The sequence below is a fragment of the Plecotus auritus genome (assembly GCF_963455305.1).
Source record: "Plecotus auritus genome assembly, chromosome: 9".
Taxonomy (NCBI): domain Eukaryota; kingdom Metazoa; phylum Chordata; class Mammalia; order Chiroptera; family Vespertilionidae; genus Plecotus; species Plecotus auritus.
In genome coordinates this window covers 138,137,379-138,163,338 of record NC_137783.1, presented here as the reverse complement: position 1 = coordinate 138,163,338, position 25,960 = coordinate 138,137,379, and the positions used below count along the sequence as shown (strand labels likewise).

At 39.5% G+C, this 25,960-nt stretch overlaps 1 protein-coding gene across 1 annotated transcript in view; it reads left to right on the top strand.

Moving 5' to 3' along the window:
* Positions 1-25,960, top strand: part of CSTPP1 (centriolar satellite-associated tubulin polyglutamylase complex regulator 1) — a gene marked incomplete at its 5' end in the record, with an annotated part of 189,165 nt that overhangs the window by 81,624 nt on the left and 81,581 nt on the right. The window contains 1 exon segment of the mRNA XM_080642844.1: positions 5,997-6,127. Coding sequence (XP_080498970.1) covers positions 5,997-6,127 — 131 coding nt within the window.

The following is a 25,960-nucleotide window of genomic DNA, read 5'->3' as shown; positions in this document are numbered from 1 at the left end:
TCAATTATAAGCCAAAAACTTTAATACAATTAATAAATACAGTTGTCTTTTACATTTTTAATATTTTCCTTATGCAGATCTACTTTAATGTAGTTAAAATTATAATGTAAACACACTTTTTCCTGTTTTCATGGTGTATGAAAAGTGTTTTCTAAATTGCTACATTGTCTTTTTCTAATTTAAATTTCTAACATGCTATAAAGAGTATGTATGTACTAACCTTCTCCCAGTGCTCTGTGCATTGATTTCACATCCTGAGGTATTTATTTGCCTGTTTCTATTGGCATGAGTAAACAACCTTATAAGGAGATGTTCCTTAACACTTAAAACTGCAAGGGGAAACAGATGTTAATGAATCATCTTGCTTCTCCACCGATCCTCGATCCTCGGTGGGTAAGGAAATGACATGCAATTGGGAGTTGACCATAGCACGCCAGGCCTTCAGCAATAAGTTCTGAAATGTGAAGGCATGAAAAGGGATTTTGAAACATTTTTTAACTCTGGCAGGGAGCTGAGTTATAATCAAAGATGCAGTGGGGAGCAGTTCACTTTCAGGAAACTGTGTGTGAGAACTAAGTCCTTTGGTTAGCCTTCTTGGTGAGAATTTGCTTGGAGATCACCCTATCTGGAAACCATCTCTTCCCCCTTAGCATCAGCTTTAAGAAGATTCCTCCTGGGATTTGGTGACAAAAGAGCACTTGGTGAAGTAACCAAGGAGAGAAAACTCAGCATTGCTTATGCTGACCATTGCAGAAGCTTTCCACAGCTTTTAGGGCCTGTCTTGTGAGTTTTTATCTTCAAAATGAAGTCAAATACGATCTCACTGATGTCATGGTCTGAAAACTAGCTCTGCTACTAAGGATTACTCAGTCAGGCAGAAAAAAAAAATCTTGGTATGAAATGCCAGTGCTTAAGGCTTTAGAGTGAACCAATAAGCCTCTGATGCAGTTGTTTTGCTGTATAGAAATTATGAATCCTATTCACCACAATGGCAACTCAGGTCTCACAAATTGGTTCATCTATCCTAGAAAGTGACTGAGGATTAATTAATCCCTGTTGGATTTCTTCCTAAATTTGGGACTTTTTTTTAGAAGCCCAAGGTCTTGGACATTCTACTTCTAATTTAGCCAATACTGGGAATGAGAAGATGAGGATCTGAGTACTCATCTGCAGTGTGGGCCGTTTCTATTTTCTATACTTTTACACTTAGTTCTTCCTGGCCAATAGAGACCCTACAATTGGTTCACCTGATGCATACGGCAGAACCTTATTTGAAATGTACCATATTTTAAAGCCACACTTTGTCAAATTTCTCCTTGGATGTAAGACTATATTATTCACTCACTTTTCCCTTTAATAGGTGTGTTGTGTGTTTGAAGTATAGATAACAACAGCCCAATAGCCAGAAGTTGTTAGAAATTGAGCATTAAACGTTTGTACAGAAACTTCTTTGTAACACTGTAAGCAAGAAATGGGTGTAAGGCAATTCTGTCCAAGTGTGCTGTCCAAACTACTTTGGCCTTCTGCAACATAGACCAAGCTGACATGTTCTGCTAATTTCTTTCATCAAGTTAGCATTACCAAATTCTGTGGCAGATAGGCAATGGAAAGAAAACATTAAAGGGCTTAGACTTCATCTGATTTTTACAAATAAAGAGAACAAATCCAGGGATAGTTAGTTCAGGGGACTAAATCATGCCACAGGAATATATCTTTAGGGTTTGGCGACTTTCTGCAAAACAAAACTCCAGTCTGCTTATTTTGCCAATGTGTTTGAGGGAAATATGCCACAGAAGTTTTCTTTTTCTCCTACACAGAATATCTTTTTCCTTTCTGTTTATAGAAGCAACAGAAGCTTACTTTAAATCGTGATTCTTCCTAAGATGCTCTGGATCTTTGATCTTACTTATTTTTCAAAGGCTGATCCATATTCTGTATTTGTATCACCTTTGGTATGGCCAGTTTGTGCTACATAATTGGATATGATTTGTTCTCACATTTTGCTTCTTTGTAGATTTGTTTAGGATTCCTTGCAAATAAAGCTCATCTCAAATAGCAGAAAACAAGCCCTGGGCAGGTAGCTCAGTTGGTTAGAGTGCCATCCCAATACGCCAAGGTTTTGGGTTCAATCCCTGGTCAGGGCACATATAAGAGTCAATCACTGATTGCATAACTAAGTGGAACAACAAATTGATGTTTCTTTCTCCCTCCTCTTTCCATTCCCCTCTCTCTCAAGTCAATTAAAAATATAAAAAGAAAAGAAATCTATAAAAATAAAAAACAGCAGAAGACAACCCCAATGAGAAAATGAAATTGTATCAAGAGTTCACACTAGCGCTTGGCCAGCTTGGTTCAGTGGTTAAGCCTTGACCTATAAACCAGGAGGTCATGGTCAGGGCAAGTGTGGAGGGAAGGTGACACTTACTTTTGGAACTATGTTAATATTTCACATAGGCAAGAAAGCTATGTATGTAATTAACAAGGATGAGGGACCCTAAAATGGAATTCAGACAGAAATAAATGAAGCAAACTGTATTTCAAATGAATAAAATAAACATACTGAAGGGAATTGGGGAGATTAAGTAATTTTTTTTTGTTTTTTGTTTAATCCTCATCCAAGGATTTTTTTCCATTGCTTTTTAGAGAGTGGAAGGGAGGGAGGAAGGGGCAGAGAGAGAGGAAAACATCAATATGAGAGACACATAGATTGGTTGCCTCCTGCATGCGTCTCTACCAGAGCCAGCCAAGAATCAATCCTGGGACCTCTCAGTGAGCAGGCCAACACTAAACACTGAGCACACTGGCCAGGGTGAGACTAAGTACCTTCTGAACACAGCATTTGGACTATTTGCCCTCCCTTGGGCTAAACACAAAAAGTGCTCTAGGTAAGTGTTGAACTCTAATTAGGAGGTTGCTTTTACACAGAGGCATGGATTAGCAATTGCTGTACATTTTAGGATTGAGCAAATAAGTAAATATATATTATGGATAATGGAAGCTGGATGTCTCTGTGAGAAGAGGAAGTTTCATATATAAAAGGGAAAGAATAGAGGGTACCTTGTAGCAATATATTGGAATTGAATCAGTGTGAACTCATGGGTTTTAATATATGTAGATAGCTAGATACATAGAAATGAAAATAAGTATGTGTGCGTTCATGCACATGTGCACGTTTGTGTAGAATGTGTGTGTATAGACCTTCATCTGTTTCTTAACTGTCTTCTGAGAGAGCCTAGAAGCAATGACACATTTGGAGCACAAAGCACACCCAGCACCTACCTAGATCTTGGTTTTTAAACACTGTTTTTTACTAAAAGCAACTTGGGCTTCTAGGATAAATGACTGGTTCCAAGATGGGTTAGAGAAAGAACAAGATGGGCCTGGAACATCTTATTCTATCAGAAAGAAAGCAAAGTAACCAAAGAATTGTGTAGACATGTCAAAAGGACAGAAGTCAGCTTGAAGGAGCTCCCACAGCTACATCTGGGACAATTTGAGCAACAAAATAAATAATGATAATAAAGGATCATAACCTATTGAATAAAGTAAGAATTCATGAATCCAGACTAATGTAAATAAATAAATAATGAATGGATGAGAAAGGTAAGCTCTTTGTACCATAGAAGGTCAAATTATAAATGTAGATGAAATGACTTAACGAAGGGGAAATAGCCATCTGGCAAACCCATCATAATTGTTATTGCTTCTAGCAAGAATTATTAGATACAAAGTCAATAGATACCAAAACTAGTAAATGAAAGTTTGAAGAGTTGACAGTATATTTCCACAGCCTCAAAATATTTCCCCACAAGATACTTATTAAATACAACCGAATTGCTTACTCCACAGAACTTATAATCTAATAGGGGAAATAAGTCGAATAACTTAAAAACAAGGCAGCAAATTATGAGTTCCATTAGAGAGTTAAAAGTGAGATATGCTGGGAATTGAGCATGGGGATAGAATCATGAAAAGACTTTATGTCAAATATGGCAGATGGTCTGGAAAGATTAGAGTTTTAACAGCTGGAGATAGAAAAAAGATACTTCAGATTGAAGAGAGCCAATAAAGTTTTAAGCAATATTGCATTTTCTGCTCTTAGAGCCATCTTATCTAAAAGAATTTTCACTGATCATATTGATCATCTATTCTTTAGGTAAAGTGATTATGATCCCCATACTCACCAGTTGCCATGCTATTCAAGTGTTTCTAATTATTTTTATTTTAGTTAAATGTGAATTTTATCAGTATGGATTATCTAAAGGCAGTAGTGTAAATAAAATTGTAAATCTTTTCATATTCAATATTATAAGCCCTTGCCCTATCAATTTGTTTTATAAAATTCCTATGTTATAATTTTGTGTAAATTTGTACTTATCTGTATAATGAAGCTCAGCCAGATTCTTTAACATAAATTACTCTCTAGTGTTTTTTAAATATATATTCTTCAAAGTTACATTAAGGATATAATTTCACTTTAATTAGTTCTTTTACAAACAAGATCATGATCTAGACACCAGCATTTTACCCTTGTTGGGTATGATGCACACTTTGGGACTAAGTCTTTGCTGGGTAGCTTCATAAATTTAGTCAGGAATGTTATGTTATCATTTTAGACTTCATTTACTAGAAATGTGGCCTACTCCATTTATCTGTAACAGCTCATTTGCTTTCTTTTTCATTTTCCTTTGCTCAAGACAATAAATAGCACTGCCACAAACTGTATGGTTAGTTTAATACTTTCATTGCTTTTTAAACATCTCTCATCTAACCTAATTCTTTGCCGGGTATTGTCCTCATACTTTCTCATAGTGTCTTAGAATTAGATTTCTATGCTACTTTTCTAAGAGGGAAGAAGAGTGTGTAATTAACTTTTTAATATATCACTGTTAATAGTAACAGGAAGAAGTTTATTTTATCCTATAACATACTATATCTTAAAGACATGTTAGACACTTCCCTCTGAACTTGGTCAGGGAAAAGAAAAATGGAATGGATGGCTCCTGACATTTTCTCCTGTTCAGTTCAGAGGTTCATTTTATCTCGTTAGTCAACAAATGAAGAGTGGCATTTGGAATGACCATTGTCCCTCTATTACTTGCCATCTTCATTTTAATGTCTGCTTCTCTATAACAGTAACACATTTCCCATTCATGATTTACTTGTCAGGGAATTTAGGAGTTTTCTGGAACCTGAAGTCTGCCTTAGGTAGTGTTGATTACTGGATAATTGCCTATTCTTTGGTGGAATTTCAGTTTTTAGATTACGCCAGGCTCTACAGCCTTTACTTCTTTGGCAAAAGAACCCAAAGGCAATGGAATATATTTTTTCCCCTTCCGCAGCCCAGCTTAAACAATGACTCACTTGGGCTCTGGGGTTTTGCTTCACACTTTAATTCAGGGGCCACTTTTTACCCTTGTTCTTCTTAATTGCTTTTAGTGTTCTATTTGGAACCTTTTATATCCTTTGGCACATGGATTTTCCTCTGAGGTTATTGTCAGAGAAGTATGCAACACCACCCCTAAACTGGAACAGACAAGCTGGTTATGTCCCATAAGCTATGTTGTTCATATAGCAGCTGATACAGGTCAGAGAGTACAGAAAGAAAATCTTGAAGGAAACATAATTCCAAAACAGGTAGGGAGAGGAGTATTCTTCAAAAAATATGAGTGCCAATGTCAGCCAATTAAAGACTGAAAGATTTCCCTCTATATGAGATGCTCCAGTGACTGCTAAAATTTCCTCAGGGTGTGTATGTGGGAAGGGGGGAAGTGCTCAGAGGAACTGGACTGAAACAGTTTTCAGAGGGATATGGTTATGTGAAGAGACTTCCTTCTAGAAGGACTTGGTCTAATTTATAGTTCAGAGTCTTATTGGAGAAAAAAATCCTTTTTCCCTTTTTGGCAGTGCTTCTGTCTGGTCTTGCTTTTTCGTTCTGATTTCAATCTTCCATAACTATCCATCTAATGATAAGTTCTTGATTGTTCTCTTTGCAGCTTTAACAGTGTATGTCAGGGAACTCACATTCTTTTTCGGGAATTCAGCTTCATCCAAGCCACCCCTCACAACAGGGCATCATTCCTACGGGCCTTCTGGAGATGCTTCCGAACTGTGGGCAAAAATGGCGGTAAGTCTTCCCAAATATTTTCTTGCTTTCTTTTCTTCCTACCAAACTTTTATCTTTCTTTGTTCCTATAAATACTGTTTGGGTACTAGCCAGTTTGGTTCAGTGGATAGAGCGTCAGCCTGCAGACTAAAGGGTCCCAGGTTCGAATGGGATCAGGGGCATATGCCCAAGTTGCGGGCTTGATCCCCAGTAGGGGGCGTGCGCGAGGCAGCTGATTGATGATTCTCTCTCAGAGTTGATGTTTCTATCTCTCTCTTCCTCTCCCATCCTCTGAAATCAATAAAAATATATTTTTAAAAAATATTGTTTGCTCTCATGCTATTCAAGGTTATAGGAACATCTTACTTTTGAGGAGCTGTTCCTCTTGTGTCAGAAATACTACCTCCATTACTACCACCATCACATCACCATCACTAATGAGTGTATTAAGAGCCAAGTGAAGCTCTGCTCACTTGACATGCAGTAATTCACTTACTCTTCACAACCTCTCTCTGTGGTGGATACTGTAAACTCCATTTTATAACTAATGAAACGGAGGATCAGAGGGGTTAAGTAACTTGGCAAGGTTAAACAGTAAATGCTGGGGCTGGATTCATACCCAGGCCATCTGGCTCCAGAGCCTTTGCTCTTGACAAATATTAAAATACCATGCAGTAGCCCTAGCCAGTTTGGCTCAGTGGATAGAGACTGAAGGGTCCTGGGTTCGTTTCCAGTCAAGGGCATGTACCTCGGTTTCAGGCTCAATCGAGGCCCTGGTCGGGGTGCGTGTGGGAGGCAACCAATCGATGTGTCTCTCTCACATTTGATGTTTCTTTCTGTGTCTCTCCCCCTCCCTTCTACTCTCTCTAAAAATCAGTGGAAAAATATCCTTGGGATTAACAACAACAAAACAATGCCATGCGGTAAATTCAAGGAATGATGTGACTGCAAAGAAATAAACTCCTGGGTAGGGGGAGGGATGGGAATACTATTGTTAGAGAATGGAGAGAGAGTGGATTAGAGAAGGTGCTCCTGAGAACTGGCTGTTTGATCTCAGTTGGGAAGGAAGAGTGAATAGAAGTTGTACACATGGATAGAGAGAGGAAGGCATTCTACTAGTAGGTAGAGCATGTGCTGTAGTGTAGAAGCATAAATGGAAAAAAAGAAAGACTCGAGTACTGAAAGACATTTTTTGCCATAAAAAAAAAGTTGTATTTCATTCTGTAGGCACTATATGAAGGATTATAGAAGAGTGATGTGATGATATCTGAGTTCTAGAAAGAGCATTCTAGAGATAGTATGGAAATGGCTTAGAGGGTGAGACTAGAAGCCAGGAGCATAGTTGGCAGACTTGCAGTATGTGAGGTGCGAGAAAACAAGAGCCAAGGCAGCAGCTGTAGAGATGGAAGGTGTACTTTCAGAGACAGAATCCACAGGACTTGGTGATTTGGTTTGGCATGTAAGATGAGTGGGAAAACCAGTTATAAATTTCCGGGTAAGTGTATAGTTCTGAAGCATTAAGTGCACTCATATAGTTCTGACACCATCCTGATCATCCATCTCCACAACTGTTTCATCTTCCCAAACTGAACCTTTCTACTCATTAAGCACTAACTCTCCATTTTCCCCTTCCCCTAGCCCCTGGCAGCTAATATTCTACTTTCTATCTCTATGAATTGGACTACACTAGGTATCTCATATTAATGAGATCATATTATATTTATCCTTTTGTGAATGACTTATTTCATTTAATATAACATCCTCGGAGTTCATGCATGTAGTGGCAAGTGTCAGAATTTCCTTCCTTTTTAGGGTTAAGTAATAGTCCATTGTATGTGTATACATTTTATTTATTTATTCATCCATTGATAGATATTTGGGTTGTTTTCACATTTTGTCTAATGTGAATAATGTGATGTAAGTTTTTTAAAAGTTTATACTTCTTTGGGACACAGTTAACAAATTTCAGTAAGCAACAGGAAATATAGGTCAGGTTCTAGAAATATAGATTTTGGGAAATAGAATAAAGTTGACTAAAGTAAATTTTTCATTTCACCTTACAAATCCTTGAGAGAAGAGCTATGTACATGGGAAAATGCAAGTCATTTTTGTATTTGCATACTGTTGGTTTGGCATATTCTGATTATATTCTAAAGAAAATATTAAGGAAAACACTGATTGAAAATGTCTTTATTGAGATTTTAAAGATCTTGGTGAGATGAAAGGCAAAAGGTATCCACTGACAGCTTTTTATAAAAAACGGAATTAGATTCTTACATTCAGAACATTGAAACATTAAATTGCTCCAAAATTTTCTGATTTAGCATCTCTACCTCAAAACCTTGCTTCACATCTGTTTTTAACCATTTGTACACCATAAGCGTCTATAGACGCAAGCGGCGGACCTTTTTTAATTAAATTCAAAATATTGTGGCAGTTAACTGGTTAAGGGCCTGTTTGTATCCTCACCTTCATATTGTGTGTTATTTAAAATTACTATTGAATACTTTTAACACAGTTTCTTTAGTGATTGTAACTTAAAGTAGAGGAAGGCCTAAACTATTTCCTCATTCATTCAATGAATTATTTCTGGTGGACTTACCATGTGCCTGGCACTGGGGTGAGAGTAAAGTAAACAAGTACACTCCCTGCTTCCATTGAGTATGTAAGATCCCCCCATCCTGCTCAAATAGATGCTACTGCTACTTTATATTTAGCTACTGAAATTTTTTTTCTAAAACTCCTTCTACTTAGTGTCTTATTAGACCATTTCTACTATCCTAAGAAATAAGTAAGGTAGGTATTATTGTGCCCATTTTATAAACAATGAAATTATGTAGTTTGTATAATTGCACAGTGGATTAGTAGCAAAGTTGGAAATAGAACTCAGATTTACTAACTTGCTAATGTGCTATTTCTACTATTTCTGCTACTCCAATCATATACAGCTTCTATGACATGCACCCTCTAGAGACCATCCATCTCAATTACATTCTTGTGCAAACAATCTTAATGTGCTGAGAATAGCATCATCTCCTTTACAGAATATATCTACTAGTGGGCAAAAATTAATGTGACCCAATTTTAAGTGAACTACCTCAGAAAAACTAACCCGTTGGTCTCAAAATAAACAAAACTGGGAGCTGTGAATGTGTAGGTGGAGTTTGTACTATTTCAACAGAACCTGTCTTTCCCAATCCTTCCCAGTCCCTTAATCAGTTAGCAAATATGTATTGAATATTCTCTATATTGAAGAATGGTGCATATAGACAGCTGGTTTCTGTGAAATAGCACATGGAGATAACTATGGAAAACAGTCTTTAAATGTCCTCAATTCTCTTCCTGCTTTAGAAGTGGGGCCTCTTTAAGAATTTATTTACTATCACAAGGGATCCATATAGCATGTGGACTCTAAGCAGATGTGGGTTTCTTTATCTTTCTTATAGCAGCTGCCATTGATTCATCCAGCTGTTGAGAGGGAGCACCTCCAAGTTTTCCTCTGTGCCATAAACATGACCTAGATTTTATGCTGGATATTTCTTGCTATGCTTCTTAATCAGACACTTTCTGATTTCTTAAAGACCAAATGCAACATTTGTGTCTAGGTGATACTAAAATATTTGGATAAATAGCTTTAATATATTCTCAGTTTCTTCCAGGAAACTTTAGAATATTTTTCTGTTCCAGAATGTGTCATTCCCCAATTTTAATCCAAAATGAGCAAAAACATTCAGAGGCAGGGTTCCAAAAGTAAGTATTAAGCCCCATTTTTTTCAAGTAGAATGCCAAGTACCAGACTCCTATTCAGTGGAACTCTACTATATTATTCTCCTGCAGACAACTTCCTTAGAACATCATGTACATATTATAGCATTATCAAGAGGAAATAACTCTTCTGGGAGGTAGCAAAGAAGAGCAGAGTTCCAGCAAAATATATCTAAAACTGAAGTCACTTTGTGAAAAATAAGGACCTGATCCCTTCTGAAACAGTTTATCCAAGTTTTCAGCGAGTACAGTGATGCAATGTCATTTCTGCATATCTGAGTAGTGAATAATGCTAATTTTCCTATGTCTGAATTTCAAATAACCTCATGAAGACTATAGCGAATCTCTTGCTATTAGGCAACTTTAAACTCTTGGAAGCAAAAATGTCTATGCAGCCCTAGCTGGTTTTGCTCAGTGGTTAGAGTGTTGACCTGAGGACAGAAGGGTTGCTGTTCGATTCTGGTCAAGGGCACGTACCTCTGTTTCAGGCTCTATCCCAGCCCCTGGTTGGGGTGCGTATGGGAGGCAACCAATCGATGTGTCTCTCTCACATTGATGTTTCTCTCTCTCTGTTTCTCCCTCTCCCTTCCACTCTTTTTTTTTTTTTTTTTTTTTTTTTTTTTAATCAATGGGGAAAAAAAATATCCTTGGGTGAAGATTTTAAAAAAAAAGTCTAGATAAACCAAGATGGCGGTATAGGTGAACACCTAAACTGCTGTCTCGCACAACAATTTCAAAACTACCACTAAAAGACAAAACGGACATCATCCAGAACCACAGGAAAGCTGGCTGAGTGGAAATTCTACAACTAAAAGGAAAGAGAGGGGCACACAGAGACTCAGAGGAGCTGCAAAAGGCTGAGGTATGGAGACACGCGTGGAGAGGACGGACGGCTGAGTGCTTGGCTAACTTTCTCTAGCGGGAGAGAAACGGAAGCTCGCAACTGCACTGAACCCCAGTTCCAACTGCACTGAACCCCAGTTCCGGGCGAGACCCTGGGGTCCCAGACTCATACGGGGGGAGTCTGGACTGTCGGCAAAAGAGAGGAGCACACGGAAACTCAGCTGAGCTGTGAAAGGCAGAGGTCTGGAGGCACGCGCGCAATTGCGCACAGAGAGGACTGACTGCTGAGTGTGCCACTGGCTTTCTCTAGTGGAAGGAAGACATAAGCTCCCGACTGTGCTAAACTCCAGTTCTGGGCGAGTTTCTGGGAATCCAGATTCATTTGGGGAGAAACTGGACTGTCTGATAGTGGGCGAAACTCGAGGGCGGCTTTCTCTCAGAGGTGCTTGCAGCGATTACTAAGGGACACTGAGACCCAGGGGCCTATTAGGGCAGGGCTGACGGGAAGCCAAGGCTGTCTGCTCAGCCCTGAGACTCCGCCCCATCCAAGCTGAGCACAGAGGCTTTTGCAATTTTGCAAGTCTTGTCTCATAAGGCTGTCCCCAGCAAAGAAGTTCTCCCGGCGTAGACACAGCTGATCCTCACAGCCAATTGGCCTGGAGGTCAATTCCTCCCAGTGATACCAACAACAATCAAGACTTAACTATAACAAGGCTGTACACACAGTCCACAAAGGGGTGCACCAAGAGTGTCCACCTCAGGTAACTGGGGAGGCTGAGCCACTGGGCGCTATAGGACATCTACCACACAAAGATACTTTACCAACTTAGGGAAGCAGCGAAAATGCGGAGACAAAGAAACATCACAAATGAAAGAAATGGAGGAAAGCAAACGACTGGATATAGAGTTCAAAACCACGGTTATAAGGTTTTTCAAGAATTTTCTAGAAACCGCTGATAAATTTAGCGAGACCCTCGAGCATATGAAAAAGGACCAACTAGAAATTAAACATACACTGACTGAAATAAAAAATATTATACAGAGACCTAACAGCAGACTAGAGGAATGCAAGAATCAAGTCAAAGATTTGAAATACAAAGAAACAAAAAACACTCAACTGGAAAAGCAAAAAGAAAAAAGAATCCAAAAATATGAAGATAGTCTAAGGAGCCTCTGGGAAAACTTCAAGCATACCAACATCTGAATTATGGGGGTGCCAGAAGAAGAGAGAGAGCAAGATACTGAAAACCTATTTGAAGAAATAATGACTGAAAACTTCCCCCACCTGGTGAAAGAAATAGACTTACAAGTCCAGGAAGCGCACAGAACCCCTAACAAAAGGAATCCAAAGAGGACCACACCAAGACACATCATAATTAAAATGCCAAGAGAGAGACAAAGAGAGAATCTTAAAAGCAGCAAGAGAAAAACAGTTAATTACCTACAAGGGAGCACCCATACGACTGTCAGCTGATTTCTCAACAGAAACTATGCAGACCAGATGGGAGTGGCAAGAAATATTCAAAGTGATGAATAGCAAGAACCTACAACCAAGATTACTCTACCCAGCAAAGCTATCATTCAGAATTGAAGGGCAGATAAAGAGCTTCACAGATAAGAAAAAGCTAAAGGAGTTCATCACCACCAAACCAGTATTATATGCAACTAGAGGCCTGGTGCATGAAATTTGTGCATGGGGAGTGGGGGGGTGTCCCTCAACCCAGCCTGCTTCCTCTCCAATCTGTGACCCCTTGAGGGATGTCTGACTGCCCATTTAGGCCCAATCACGGTAGGATCGGGCCTAAACAGGCAGTTGGACATTCCTCTCACAATCTAGGACTGCTGGCTCCCAACTGCTCACCTGCTTGCCTCCCTGATTGCCCCTAACTGCTTCTGCCTGCCAGCCTGATCAGCCCCTAACGACTCTTTGCCAGCCTGATTGATGCCTAACTGCTCCCCTACCAACCTGTTTGCTCCTAACTGCCCTCCCCTGCAGGCCTGGTCACCCCTAACTGCCCTCCCCTGCAGGCGTGGTCTCCCCCAACTGCCCTTCCCTGCAGGCCTGGTTGCTCCCAACTTCCCTCCTCTGCTGGCCTGGTCACCCCTAACTGCCCTCCCCTGCTGGCCATCTTGTGGTGGCCATCTTGTGTCCACATGGAGGCAGCCATCTTTGACCACATGGGGGCAGCCATCTTGTGTGTTGGAGTGATGGTCAATTTGCATTACTCTTTTATTAGATAGGATGCTGAAAGGTACTCTTTAAGAAGAGGAAGAAGAAGAAAAAGGTAAAGATAAAAATTATGAACAACAAATACCTATCTATCAACAAGTGAATCTAAAAATCAAGTGAATAAAAAATGTGATGAACAGAATAAACTGGTGAATATAATAGAATCAGGGGCATAGAAAGGGAGTGGACTGACAATTCTCCGGGAAAGGGGTGTGGCGGGTGCGGGAAGAGACTGGACAAAAATCATACACCTATGGATGAGGACAGTTGTGGAGGGGTAAGGGCAGAGGGTGGGGTGGGCACCAGGTGGAGGGGAGCTATGTGGGGGGGGGGGGGAACAGAGGAACAATTGTAGTAATCTGAACAATAAAGATTTATTAAATTTAAAAAAAAGTCTATTCAAACAACTTTAAAATTCTACTTCTTGCTTTGGGATTTCTTTCAATGTAGAAAGATTAATATGAATTTTTCAAGTCTGGCAAATATTGAAATTCCCTTGAAGTAAATCTCCACTTCTGTAGGAATATTGGCTCAAAAGTTTTTGTCCACATTTATTTTCATAGTTTATTAGAGTTTTATTTTGAAGTTAGTGTTTTTATCAATGAATACATATATTTCACTTAATAAAATGATAGGTACCTCCTCTTCAGCCCATGAAGAAGTACCTACTAAGGGAGTTGTCCGCCTGCCATACACAACTAGAAATCAGACAATGTCCAATGTATGAAACAGGACTGTGGTCCCTGAGAGGCAGTTGCCAAGTGACGGTTCAGGAAGGAAGATCATCATGTTGAGGAGTTGAGTTGAGGAGACAGAGATTGTGGTTTAGAGAAACCAAGGTGGCTAGAATTTGCAGGACAGAGTACCAGAGAGGAGGGAGTAAGTAGCTCAGTCAGTTCTGGAGAGCTTCAAGCAGATATTTGAGTCTTTGGCTATAAATTCTGCACATGTGTGGGTTGGAAAAAGAACCACCAGAGAACACTTCCTGAAGTATACACAGGATAAGGGGTAGTTCACACTTCTGCCAGCCAGAGTTGAGAAACCTCAAAATACATAGGACATTGGCATTGGATAGAATCCTCATCAGCTTACAAGCAAAAATATTCAACTTATAGGCATGCCATTTAACTATATACCTAAACAAAATTAATACTCCTTAAAGGAATTCAGTAAAATCCAGCACTCAACAACATAAAATTTACAAAGTCTGGCATCCAATTAAAAATTACCAGACCTTAAACGGGGCAGGAAATATGACCCATAACCAGGAGGAAAAATCAATCAACAGAAACACAGACCCAGAAATGACAGATGATAGAATTAGCTAACAAGAACCTTTTTTTTTAAAAAATATATTTTATTGATTTTTTACAGAGAGGAAGGAAGAGGGATAGATAGTCAGAAACATCGATGAGAGAGAAACATCGATCAGCTGCCTCCTGCACACCTCCTACTGGGGATGTGCCCGCAACCAAGTTACATGCCCTTGACCGGAATCGAACCTGGGACCTTTCAGTCCGCAGGCTGACACTCTATCCACTGAGCCAAACCGGTTTTGGCTAACAAGAACCTTTGAACAGTTATTTTAAATCATATAAATATGATCAAATATGTAAAGGAAAACATGAATCTATTAGAAAGGTACAAATGGAATTTCTAAACATAAAAAAGACAATATCAGAAATGAAATAATGGTAATAAATAGCATTAACATTTATTAAGTACTCCCTATATAGATTATCTCATTTTTCTTCACAGCAATCCTATGTGGTAGCTAGATACTTTTAATATAGTTGTTGTATAGAAAATGAAACTGAGATTTAGAAGTTCAGTAACTTGTTCTAGGTCCCACGCCTAATAAGTGAAAAAAGCTAGGGCGGAAGAAGCCAGAAAGCTGACTAAAAGAGAGTATTACTTTTTAAATGTGTTATCCATCAGATAGTGTACGAGGTGCTTGAAATATGAATGAGTAAATGGCAATACTTGCCCTCAAGGAGCTCACATTCCAGAAGAAGAAACAGAGTAGTCTAGAAATAGTTTCCATAGAGTGTAAGCGATTATTAGAGCCATGTGTAGGATTCAGTGACAGTACAGGGAGGAAGTAGTTTTTCCTGCAGAAGCTGGGGAAGGCTATAAAGGAGTGAAGGCAGTTGGAATGGATTTTGGAGTAGTAAAAGCTATTAAGCAAATAAAAAATACATTCTAAAAAGAAAAAGCAAGAGTTTTAAAAGTATTATAACATAAAACAACATGGTTCCTTTGGGAAACACTAATAGGTTCATTTTGGCTAGCGCTTAACATGTAAGAAGGAAATTAGTAGAACCTTAGGAATTTGTGTGGTATTCTCACATATGACACTGGTAAAAGTATGGAAAGTAAATAGTAAGACTGAGGACAAAAACCAGTTAGGAGCCAGTTACAGTAGAACAATAAGTGGCATGGAGATGCAGAGCTATTTAAAGAGCTGGTTTGACAGGACTTGCCATTGACCATTGACGGGGTGTGAGGTGTGGGAGAGAAGAGTCAAGAATAAGTGTCAGAATCTAAAGTATTGCCACTTTCATCCCTCCCTTTCTCTTTTCTTTTCCTTTTTCTTTTCTTTCACTTTTTGTTTTACTCTGAATTCACTGTGGTTTTGTCTTCATAGTATTGGTATATTCATTCATTCAACAAAATTTATCTCTCAGTTGCTAGTGATGAAGCAGTGAGTTGGACAGAAATTCCTGCTCTCATGGAGTTGTAGTCTAATAATCTGAGATTTGAAAAAAAAATTTTTTTTCCTGTCTTTTTCAAAGGAGCTCACATTCTAGGAATCAGGAAATTGCAGTGGGTCTGAATGATCATATGATAAAAAAAAAGTTACTTTTTCCTAAAATACCTAATGTTATAGTGGGTGAAGTGATCTCAAGGAAAAATGCAGAAATTTAGGCTGAAATAAAGCGTTTGGTCTGATTTCTCTGTGTAATTGCCTCAAACTTCCACTTGACTTTGCTTGTCACTAATCCTCATCCTCACCACTAAAAACCATTCTGTGAGGATTAACAGTGTTTACTTCAGGAATGGGTGGCTGCCTGGTTTGAAATATTAAAGAATATTTGTTACTTTTGTAATTTTTCAAATAAACAAATGAAAATCCTTCCATGTAAATCTCTTCACATTTATGGGTTCCTCTGGCCAGTCATCTTCACCTGCTCCCACCAGCGCTTCGCTTCCCTCATTTTCCCCAGAAACCGGATGTAGCCAATAAACAATTTCTTCAACCTCAAATTCCTGTTTCCTATCTTCCATTTCACTTATTTCTCCTCAGTTCCTGATTTTCTTCTACTTTTTTAAATTTTTACTTCCTTCTTCAGAATCTTTTCTCCAGGAAGAACACTGACATTTAATGTCCCCTTCAAAGCTTTCACCTCACTACCTCCAATAACTTTACTCTCTCCCTCTATTTAATTTCCCATTTTTTCTATGTCGATTATTTGGGCCCGTCACACTTGTCACACAAGCATTCCTGGAATGCTTTTGTCACCACCTCCTCTTCTACCCAACCCTCCTCATGCTGCATACATAATATCCTTAGGTTGCTAACCTCTCTTTGTCCTTTTAGGTCTTAATTTAAAGGTCGGCTCCTTAAAGGAGCCTTCTCTGTGACTCCTTTCTCATTTGAATTAGATCCTCTCATTATTCTTCTCACATCATACTGTAATATTTAGTCATATCATTTATTATAGTTTCTAACTAAATATTTTTGGATGCCTCTACGTAATGTTCATTTCCCTTATTAAACTGTAAATGTTATGAGGGCAAGAACCTTGTTTGTTATGCCAATAACCATATTCCTAGCATCTAAGATATATAAATGATTTATTTTGTCATTTAATATGAAGGCTCACCATTTTCCAACTACTATACAGAGGATAAATTATTGAATGCATTATATTGTCATCTCTTTTTTTAGAGTGTAGTGTTGGTTTTGAAAATCTGCTTTATGCTAATTTTTCAAATTGATTAGGAGCCTTGATTTAAAATAATAGCTACCAGTTATTTGCCACCTACTATGTGCAAGGCGCTTGCATGTTTGAACTTCATGTTCAAAGTGCCCCACTGAAAACTGGCCCATTAAAAGCTATACTATCTTAAAGAACACCTAATTGAAATATGTAGTACCCACTAAATATTTAACAAGGATTAGAAAGGTTTAGATCATGATCTGTATGCTAACTTTAAACATTGGCGAGGATTTGACTAATAGTAACTATTTTCCTTCTTTTGCGTTCTGGATCCAGCCTTTAAGCTATGAAAGATATCACAAGCTAGTAGTCAGCTGACTACACGTGCCTTGAACTGCAGATGTTTTCTTTGGTTTGCAGTGTTAAAAATAGTTTTTTAAAAATTAGATGCCAACATACAACATAAAAATCTCAATTTCACTTACAGAATGGAAAATCCAATACCATGCCCACATTCCAACAGGGAGACAGTTCGCCAGGGCAGAGGTGCAGCTGCTCCCTTCAGACTGGGCATGTGGCCTCAGATTTACCACCGCCCCCAGCTGCCTTGCTTCATCTGCTTATGTTTCCTGCCCGGCCTCTTTAGGCATTTGAGTTTGCTCCCATTGCTAGAACTTCTTAGTCCATTTATAATCACTTGAAAGGTTGAGTTACACTGTTAATTCAGAACAAGGAGTCAGGAGCTTATTCCTCAACTAGATTCTGTTTCTCTTTTCTCCTTATTATCATGATGTCTCAAAGAATTTTAGAATTAATTTTCAAAGTTGAGAAGTTTGAGTCCTCCAATTTTTTTCTCTCAAGATGGTGCTGGCTATTTGGGGCTCCTTGCAGTGCCTTATAAATTTGAGGATTGGCTCTTCTATTTCTGGGGAAAAAGTCTGTCATAATTTTGTTGGGACTGTGTTGAATCTGTAGATTGCTTTGGATATTATTGATGCCTTAACAATGTTAAATCTTCCTATTCATGCACATAGGATGTCTTTCCATTTTATTTATGACATCTTTAATTTTATTCAGCAGTTTTCAGTGTGCAAATCTTGTACCTCCTTGCTTAGATTTATTCCTAAGTATTTTATTGTCTTCATGCAATGTAAGTGGGACTGTTTTTCTTAATTTCCTTTTTGCATTTTTATTGCTAGTTTATAGAAATGTAATTGATTTTTGTACATTGATTTTGTATCTTGCATCTTTGCAGAATTCATTTATTAGCTATAACAAAACTATTATGTGTGTGTGTAATCTTTAGAGTTTTTTGCATAGAAGATCATATCATCTCTATATATAAAAGCCTAAGCCACCAGCTGATGGGCCGACTGGCTGGTAGCTATGACAGGCAATGACCACCAGAGGGCAGACGCTCAATGCAGGAGTTGCTGAGCTCGGTGATTTGGCAGCTGCGGTTCTCAGGTGACACATCTGGAACCAGAGAGGAGGGAGCCTGATTCCCAGATGCATCACCTGAGAACCACCCTCTCACAATCCGGGACCCCTCAGGGGATGTCGGAGAGTCGGTTTCGGCCTGATCCCCGCAGGCCAGGCAGAGGGACCCCACTGGTGCATGAATCCAGTTTTTAAATAAAGATATTTTTACCTTTTCCTTTCCAATTTGGATGCTTTTTATTTATTTTTCTTGCTTAATTACTCTGGTAGAACTTTCTGTACTATGTTGAGTAGAAGTGGCAAAAGCAGACATCCTTGTCTTGTTCTTTTTAAAAATATATATATGTATTTTTTACTGATTTCAAAAAGAAAAGGAGAGGGAAAGAGAGATAGAAACATCCGTGATGATAGAGGATCATTGATTGGCTACCTCATACATACCCCACCCTGGGGTTCTAGCCCGCAACCCAGGCATGTGCCCTGACTAGGAATCAAACCGTGATCTCCTGATTCATAGGTCACCGCTCAACCACTGAGCCACGCTGGCTGGGCTGTCCTGTTCTTTTTGTTGGGAGAAAGCTCTCCAGCATTTGGCTTTAAGATAAAAGTATGTCAAGAAATTTGTGATTTAAAAAGAAGAAGAAAAGAAAATTGTGATTCACACAGATAAGTAGCTGCAAATACTAACATTTTATAAAAAATCTTTAAATAGTTACTTGATTTTAATTATAATGATCCACATATTTAAAAGAAGAGTGATAGTAAATTTTTGTGTCAAAGCTGAGTTACTAACATACCTGACAATTATTCACATCCCTAATAGATGAATAATCATTTTGGAGAAATCAATATCTTCTCATCTGGTTTAAAAACTTTAACTCATTTCAAGAAAAATAAATGTATCTTATAACATTATATATGAGTTAGTCGATGGTGTTGTTTCTTAAAAAGTTCAGATACCTCAGAGGATAATATGGATCGAATTGTGTCTTCCAAAATTCATCTGTTGAAGCTCCAACCCCCAATGTGACTATATTTGGAGGTAGGGCCTATAAGGATGTAATTATGGTTTAATAATGTTTTAAGGGTAGGGCTCTGATCCAGTAGGATTAGTGTCCTTATAAGAAGAGACACAGTGAGAAGGCAGCCTTCTGCAACCAAGGAGAGATTCTTTACCAGATGCTGACCCTGCTGGCTCCTTGATCTTGGAGTTCCAGTCTTCAGAACTATGAGAAAATAAATTTCTGTTGTTTCAGCTACGCAGTCTATGGTATTTTGTTATGGCATCCCAAACAGACTAATATGGAGGTCATCTTTTTACCCACAGTCTCAGCACAGAAAAAATTAATTTTGTTTTGCACATTGAGTCCAAATTCTGTTTTGATTCATCACTAACATTTTTTTTAAATCCTCACCCAAGGATATGCTTTTGTTTTTTAATTGATTTTAAAGAGAGAATGGAAGGGGGGAGAGAAAAAGAGAGAGAGAGGGAGAGAGAAATATCAATTAGCTGCCTCCTGTACGTGCCCTAGCTGAGGATTGAACCATTTGGTGTATGGGACAATGATGCTCCAACCAACTGAGTCACCCAACCAGGGCAATCACTAACATTTTATCTGAGGCTGTAAATATGGCTGTATTGTAAGCCTAAATTTAGCTATGCAATTTATCTAAAATATCAGTAAGATTTCCAAGTTAATAACCCTACTTTAAGGTAGAAATAATAGTAATTTCTTATTTTATTTAACTACTAGAGGCCCGGTGCATGGATTTGTGCATTGGTGGGGTCCCTAAGCCTGGCCTGCAGGGATCGGGCTGAAACCAGCTCTCCAACATCCCCTGAGGGGTCCCGGATTGCGAGAGGGCAGTTCTCGGGTGACGCACCCCAGAATCAGGCTCCCTCCTTTCTGGTTCCGGTTGCGTCACCCGAGAACTGTAGCTGCCAAATCACGGCAGCTTGGCAGCTCCCGGGTTGAGCATCTGCCTCCTCGTGGTCAGTGAGCATCATAGCTACCAGCCAATTGGCCAGTCCTCCGGTTGCTTAGGCTTTTATATATATAGATTTTCTGACAACTGTCAGTTTTCTGTCAGGAAACTTTAGTATAAAAGAATAAATTCTGGTATCATTACTAATATCTTTGCAAATACGGAAAGGTCTGCAATTTAAAGGTCATCTTAATAAAACTAATACTCTGTATCAATTTGTATAATATTATCCAATAGTGTTTTGGAAAATGCTTGTATAATTTTAACTGCTAATGCTTACACATCTGATGACATTTTAAGCCCTTGTCTTTTATATGATCCACTACATAAATTTTTCATGCCATTGCTTTTCTAGTCCCAGTACAAAACAACTACATTTTTACCACTTTATTTGTTAGTGTGTCAACACTTAAAGACTTCTATTTTATAATTATCAAGCATTTTATAGAAATCTGCTTTGTTTGGTTCCATAATTACATATAGAAACAAGTAACAGGAGAGTTTGATAACATCTGTACTCTAACCCAGTAGAATTTAAAGATTTAATGTAATCTCAGCCTTTATGCCAACAGGGTGGTGCAAAAGTAGTTTTACAGTTGTTGGTATGGAAAAAGACATTTAAGTTATGATTATTATAAAAGCTTTATTAACTCTGTGTTTTGCGTATTCATAACTCTAAGCTTTTGCCCCACCTTGTACTCCTGTATTAAAAAGACCAGAGCAGATAAAAAGCTTCCTAATCAGTGACACATTTACCAATTGAAATGTATTTATTTGTGGAGCAGGAGAAACTCCATAATGAGTTAACCTGAGAACACAGGTTGATAACATCAATATATTAAAATTTACTATGTAACATTTACTGTGTATTTTCTTAACTTTAATGAAAGGTGTGAAGATTTTTTTGTTTTTTTTGTTTGTTTTTAATCTTCACCCGAGGATGTTTTTCCATTGATTTTTAGAGAGAGGGGAAGAGAGAGGGAAAGACCGAGAGAAATATCAATGTGAGAGAAACACATCGATTGGTTGCCTCCTGCGCAAGCCCTGACCAGGGCCAGGGCCGGGGAGGAGCCTGCAACCAAAGTACATGCCCTTGGCCGGAATCGAACCTGTGACCCTTCGGTCCTCAGGCCCACACTCTATCCACTGAGCCAAAACAGCTAGGGCTAACGGTGTGTTTTTAATAAGAAAAGTATTAAAATTAAACATTTGTAGAGCCGTACAAATGCCTCTGAAAAGTTCTAGGATTCTGTTTTGAAAACTGATGCACTTCAACCCCGTACCCTTTGTATAGATACTGGATAAAAATGAGGCCCGAGGTCTCTCAGTTAGTTGGCAAGTTCACTTCTTCTGACGCTTAGTCAAGTGCTCTAGCCCTGATACTAAATGAACACAAATATATTTTTATGTCATTTCGTCTCTGAGAGCAATGTATAATTTCCTTGTGTAGTTAAAGCAGAGGAATGTATTGCAGTTGTTTGTGATTTTATATCTTCTTTCATTGCTTACAAGTTCTTTAAGTTTTATTTTACCTGTCTTCAAGATTTAGTATACAGTTATTCCATCTTTTACTAAAATTTTTAAATCTTGATTCTTATTATTGAGGGGAATAGAGTACTTGCTTTACTGCATATTCTATACTTTGAAGAACATAAGCAGAATTTGGAAATTCTTTGAAAATACAACCGAGGGTTTTTTAAAATTAGGCTGAATGAGACTTTACCATGAGATGTGTCGATATAAGAAACATCAAAACCTGTAGAGAATTTTTATGAGTTTATTTAGGCCAATTGCTGAGAAGCAAAATCTCAACGGATTGAGAAAATGTTCCAGAGAATTGCAGTTTTGCAGCTTGTTTTATACATTAGAATCAGAGGAGGAAGCATAAGAAGGGTTACATGAAATTCACTGGTGGTAGATTAAGGGGGTGGGAAAAAGCAAATTTGAGGAAATTTCTGGGAATGGACAAAAAGTCAAATTTTACATTGGCGGGTACAGTATAGTTAATAATTAACATTTACAGCTCATAGAGGTGTGATATTTGGGGGAACAAGGTAACAATGACAGGTTCTGTGGTCTTGCCCTCTGGTGTGGTGAGTGTGCTCTGAGGGGTCTGGAAAACATTACTCTGACATTCTTATCTTAGATCCAAAGGATATGTTATCTTAGATCCAAAAGACAATAGACAGCCTCAATTTAGGGAAAGATTGACCTTTGTCAGGGAAGCTACAGGCCTAGGACAAGACTACTCGCCATGACCTGCTTTTAGTTAGGAATTTGTGTGTTCAGACCATCCTATATGGCTACTTTCAGTCTCTGAGTTTGTAGGGCCCACCCTGCTGGCCTCTCCTGAGCTTATCGGGTTTAGTGTGTGGCCCCCTTTTCATCCACCGACGTTATTAAATCTGTTCTGTAATGTACATTTGCCAGAAAAGGAAATGGTATCTCTTAGGCTTCAGAAATCCCTTACTTTCGTGGTTTCTGTTAGAAAAGAAAGTAAATGACTAAATTAAAGTTTACACACCGTGAACCAAAATAAAACCACCTTAGGTTAAAGATGTCAATTAAATAAACCATGCTCTAATTTGGTTGTTTTGGTGGGTTTTAAGCTGGAAGTGTATAAAAGCAAGTATAAGTAGTGTTGAAAATTTAATCTTTTCCAGTTTTATTTTGCTTGGCATAACCTGCTCGTCATTCCCACTGCCACCACCTGACCCTAATTTAGAGCTCTAATTAAACACATCGGAGAGGTTGTCAAAATGACAGATTTCTTGATCCCATCTCCAATCCTCTGGATCAGAGTCAGCAGGGGAGGGGCCTGGAAATTTATTTTTTAACAAGCATTTCAGGTGATTCTTATTATCGCTCAAATGTGGGAAACATTGAATAACTTAACTTTTTTCTTTGCTCCAGTCCTTGCTCTACAAGGGTGGTTTCAACCCTGGTTGCATATCAAGCTCACTTAGGGAGCTTTTAAAAATACTAATGCCCAGACCACTTAATCAGACTAATCAGAATTTTTTGGGTTGGGGCCTATGCAATCTTTTTTAAATGTTTTAAGTAAAATAAAAATTTTATTGCAGTACAACATATGTGGAGAAATGTGCAAAATAATAAATGTACAGCTCAATGGATTTCTATAAAATCAACATACTCCTGTAATGTCCATCCAGGTAAAAATAGAGAACATTACTAGCATCCTGGATGCCTCTCCCAGGCCTCCTCCCAGTTATTAATCACCTCTCGGGTAACCACCAGTCTAATTTTTATCACCATAAACTAGATTTTGAACTTCGGGTAGCCAGAACCATAGAGCATACACTCTTTGGTGTCTGGCTTCTTTTGTTCAACATTGTTTTTCTGGTTTGTTGTTGGGTTTAGCTACAGTGTGTTTTTTTATTGTTGTACAGAATTCTATTTTATGTATAATCCACAGTTTGTTTATTCATTCTACAGTAGGTGGCATTTGGGTTGTTCTTAGTTTTGGACTACTACAAACAATATTGCTGTAAACATACTTTTATATGTCTCTTGGTGTATAGATTTCTGTTAGGTATGTACTTAATAGTGGAATAGTTGGGAATGTGTGTGTTCAACTTTAGCACATACTCCCAGATTTCCAATGTGATTGTACCATTTTCCACATTTAACTGCAGTTATGAGAGTTCCTGTTACTCTGCAGCTTTTTGTGGGGCCCACACATTTTAAAAGCTCTGCAGGTGATTTCAATATACATTGAAGGTTGAGAACTACTGCAAGACCTTTTATAAATATAACTAGGGGCCCGGTGCACGAAATTCGTGCACGGGTTGTGTGTCCCTCAGCCCAGCCTGCACCCTCTCCAATCTGGGACCCCTCGAGGGATGTCTGACCTAAACGGGCCTAAACGGGCAGTCGGACATCCCTCTCACAATCCAGGACTGCTGGCTCCCAACTGCTCACCTGCCTGCCTTCCTGATTGCCCCTAACCGCTTCTGCCTGCCAGCCTGATCACCCCCTAACCACTCCCCTGCCAGCCTCTTTGACCCTAACTGCCATCCCCTGCAGGCCTGGTCACCCCTAACTGCCCTCCCCTGCAGGCCTGGTCCCCCCCAACTGCCCTCCCCTGCAGGCCCAGTCGCCCCCAACTTCCCTCCTCTGCCGGCCTGGTCACCCCTAACTGCCCTCCCCTGCAGGCTTGATCACCCCCAACTGCCCTCCCTTGCAGGCCTGATCCCTCCCAAATGCCCTCCCCTGCTGGCCATCTTGTGGCAGCCATCTTGTGTCCACATGGGGGCAGCCATCTTTGACCACATGGGGGCAGCCATCTTGTGTGTTGGCATGATGGTCAATTGCATATTACTCTTTTATTAGATAGGATAGAGGCCTAGTGCACAGGTGTGGGCCAGCTGGTTTGCCCAGAAGGGTGTCCCAGATCAGGGTGGGGGTCCCCTTAGGGCTTGGGGCGGCCTGGGTGAGGGGCCTGTGGTGGTTTGCAGGCTGGCCACGCCCCCCCAGCGACCCAAATGGAGGCCCTGGTATCTGGAATTTATTTATCTTCTATAATTGAAACTTTGTAGCCTTAAGCAGAGACCAAGGCAGGCCAGGGCTGCAGAAGCTTGGCTTCCTCCATCGCCAGGGGCAACTCAAGCCTCCTGCTCTCTCCAGCTCCGTGGTTGCCACCATTTTTGTTGGCATTTATTTATCTTCTATAATTGAAACTTTGTAGTCTTGAGTGGAGGCCTGGCCAGCCAGGGTGTGTGGAAAGCTTGGCTTACTCCATTGCTGGGAAAACCCAAGCCTCCTGCTCGCTCCATGGCCACAGCCATCTTGGTTGAGTTAATTTGCATACTCGCTCCTGATTGGCTGGTGGGTGTGGCTTGTGTGTAGCGGAGTGATGGTTAATTTGCATATTACTCTCTTATTAAATAGGATTCTATAAAGCACAGGCCTGGGCTTGTCACCCCTACTTATAACATCAATGGTTTTGTATTACCTACTAGTGAAATAGGAATTCCATTACCTTACATTTTAGGCCACTCATGATCTAACCCAGTGGGCAAACTTTTTGACTCGAGGGCCACAATGGGTTCTTAAACTGGACCGGAGGGCCGGAACAAAAGCATGGATGGAGTGTTTGTGTGAACTAATATAAATTCAAAGTAAAGGAGCAGAGGGGAGAGCAAGAGAACCGGATAGAACAGCCGGATCCAGCCCGCGGGCCATAGTTTGCCCAAGGCTGATCTAACCCCAGCCTTTCCAACCCCTACTCTCCTATTGATTGCCTACATTCTCACCATACACTCACTTTCCCCCTAACACTCTTTAAGCATTCCCCCTTGCACACCTTTGTTTATGCTTTTCTGTGTAGAACTTTCTCAAATGTCTGTCACATTCCTGCCCATCCTCAAGTAGACCCAGCTCAAGTAATACATCTTCTAAAAGTTCTTGTGATTCCCACTTCCTCCCTTCGTTGCCCTCCCTTACTGCTATTCAAAAGTGAGATCTCTTATTGCACTTATTTTTAACTAGAGGCCCGGGGCATGAAATTCATGCACAGGTAGAGTCTCTAGGCCTGGCCAGCAATCAGGGCCGATCAGGTTCCCCACCTCGCTGCCTCCCCACCTCCTCCTTTCCTCTCTCCCTCAGCACCCTGCTGACACCACT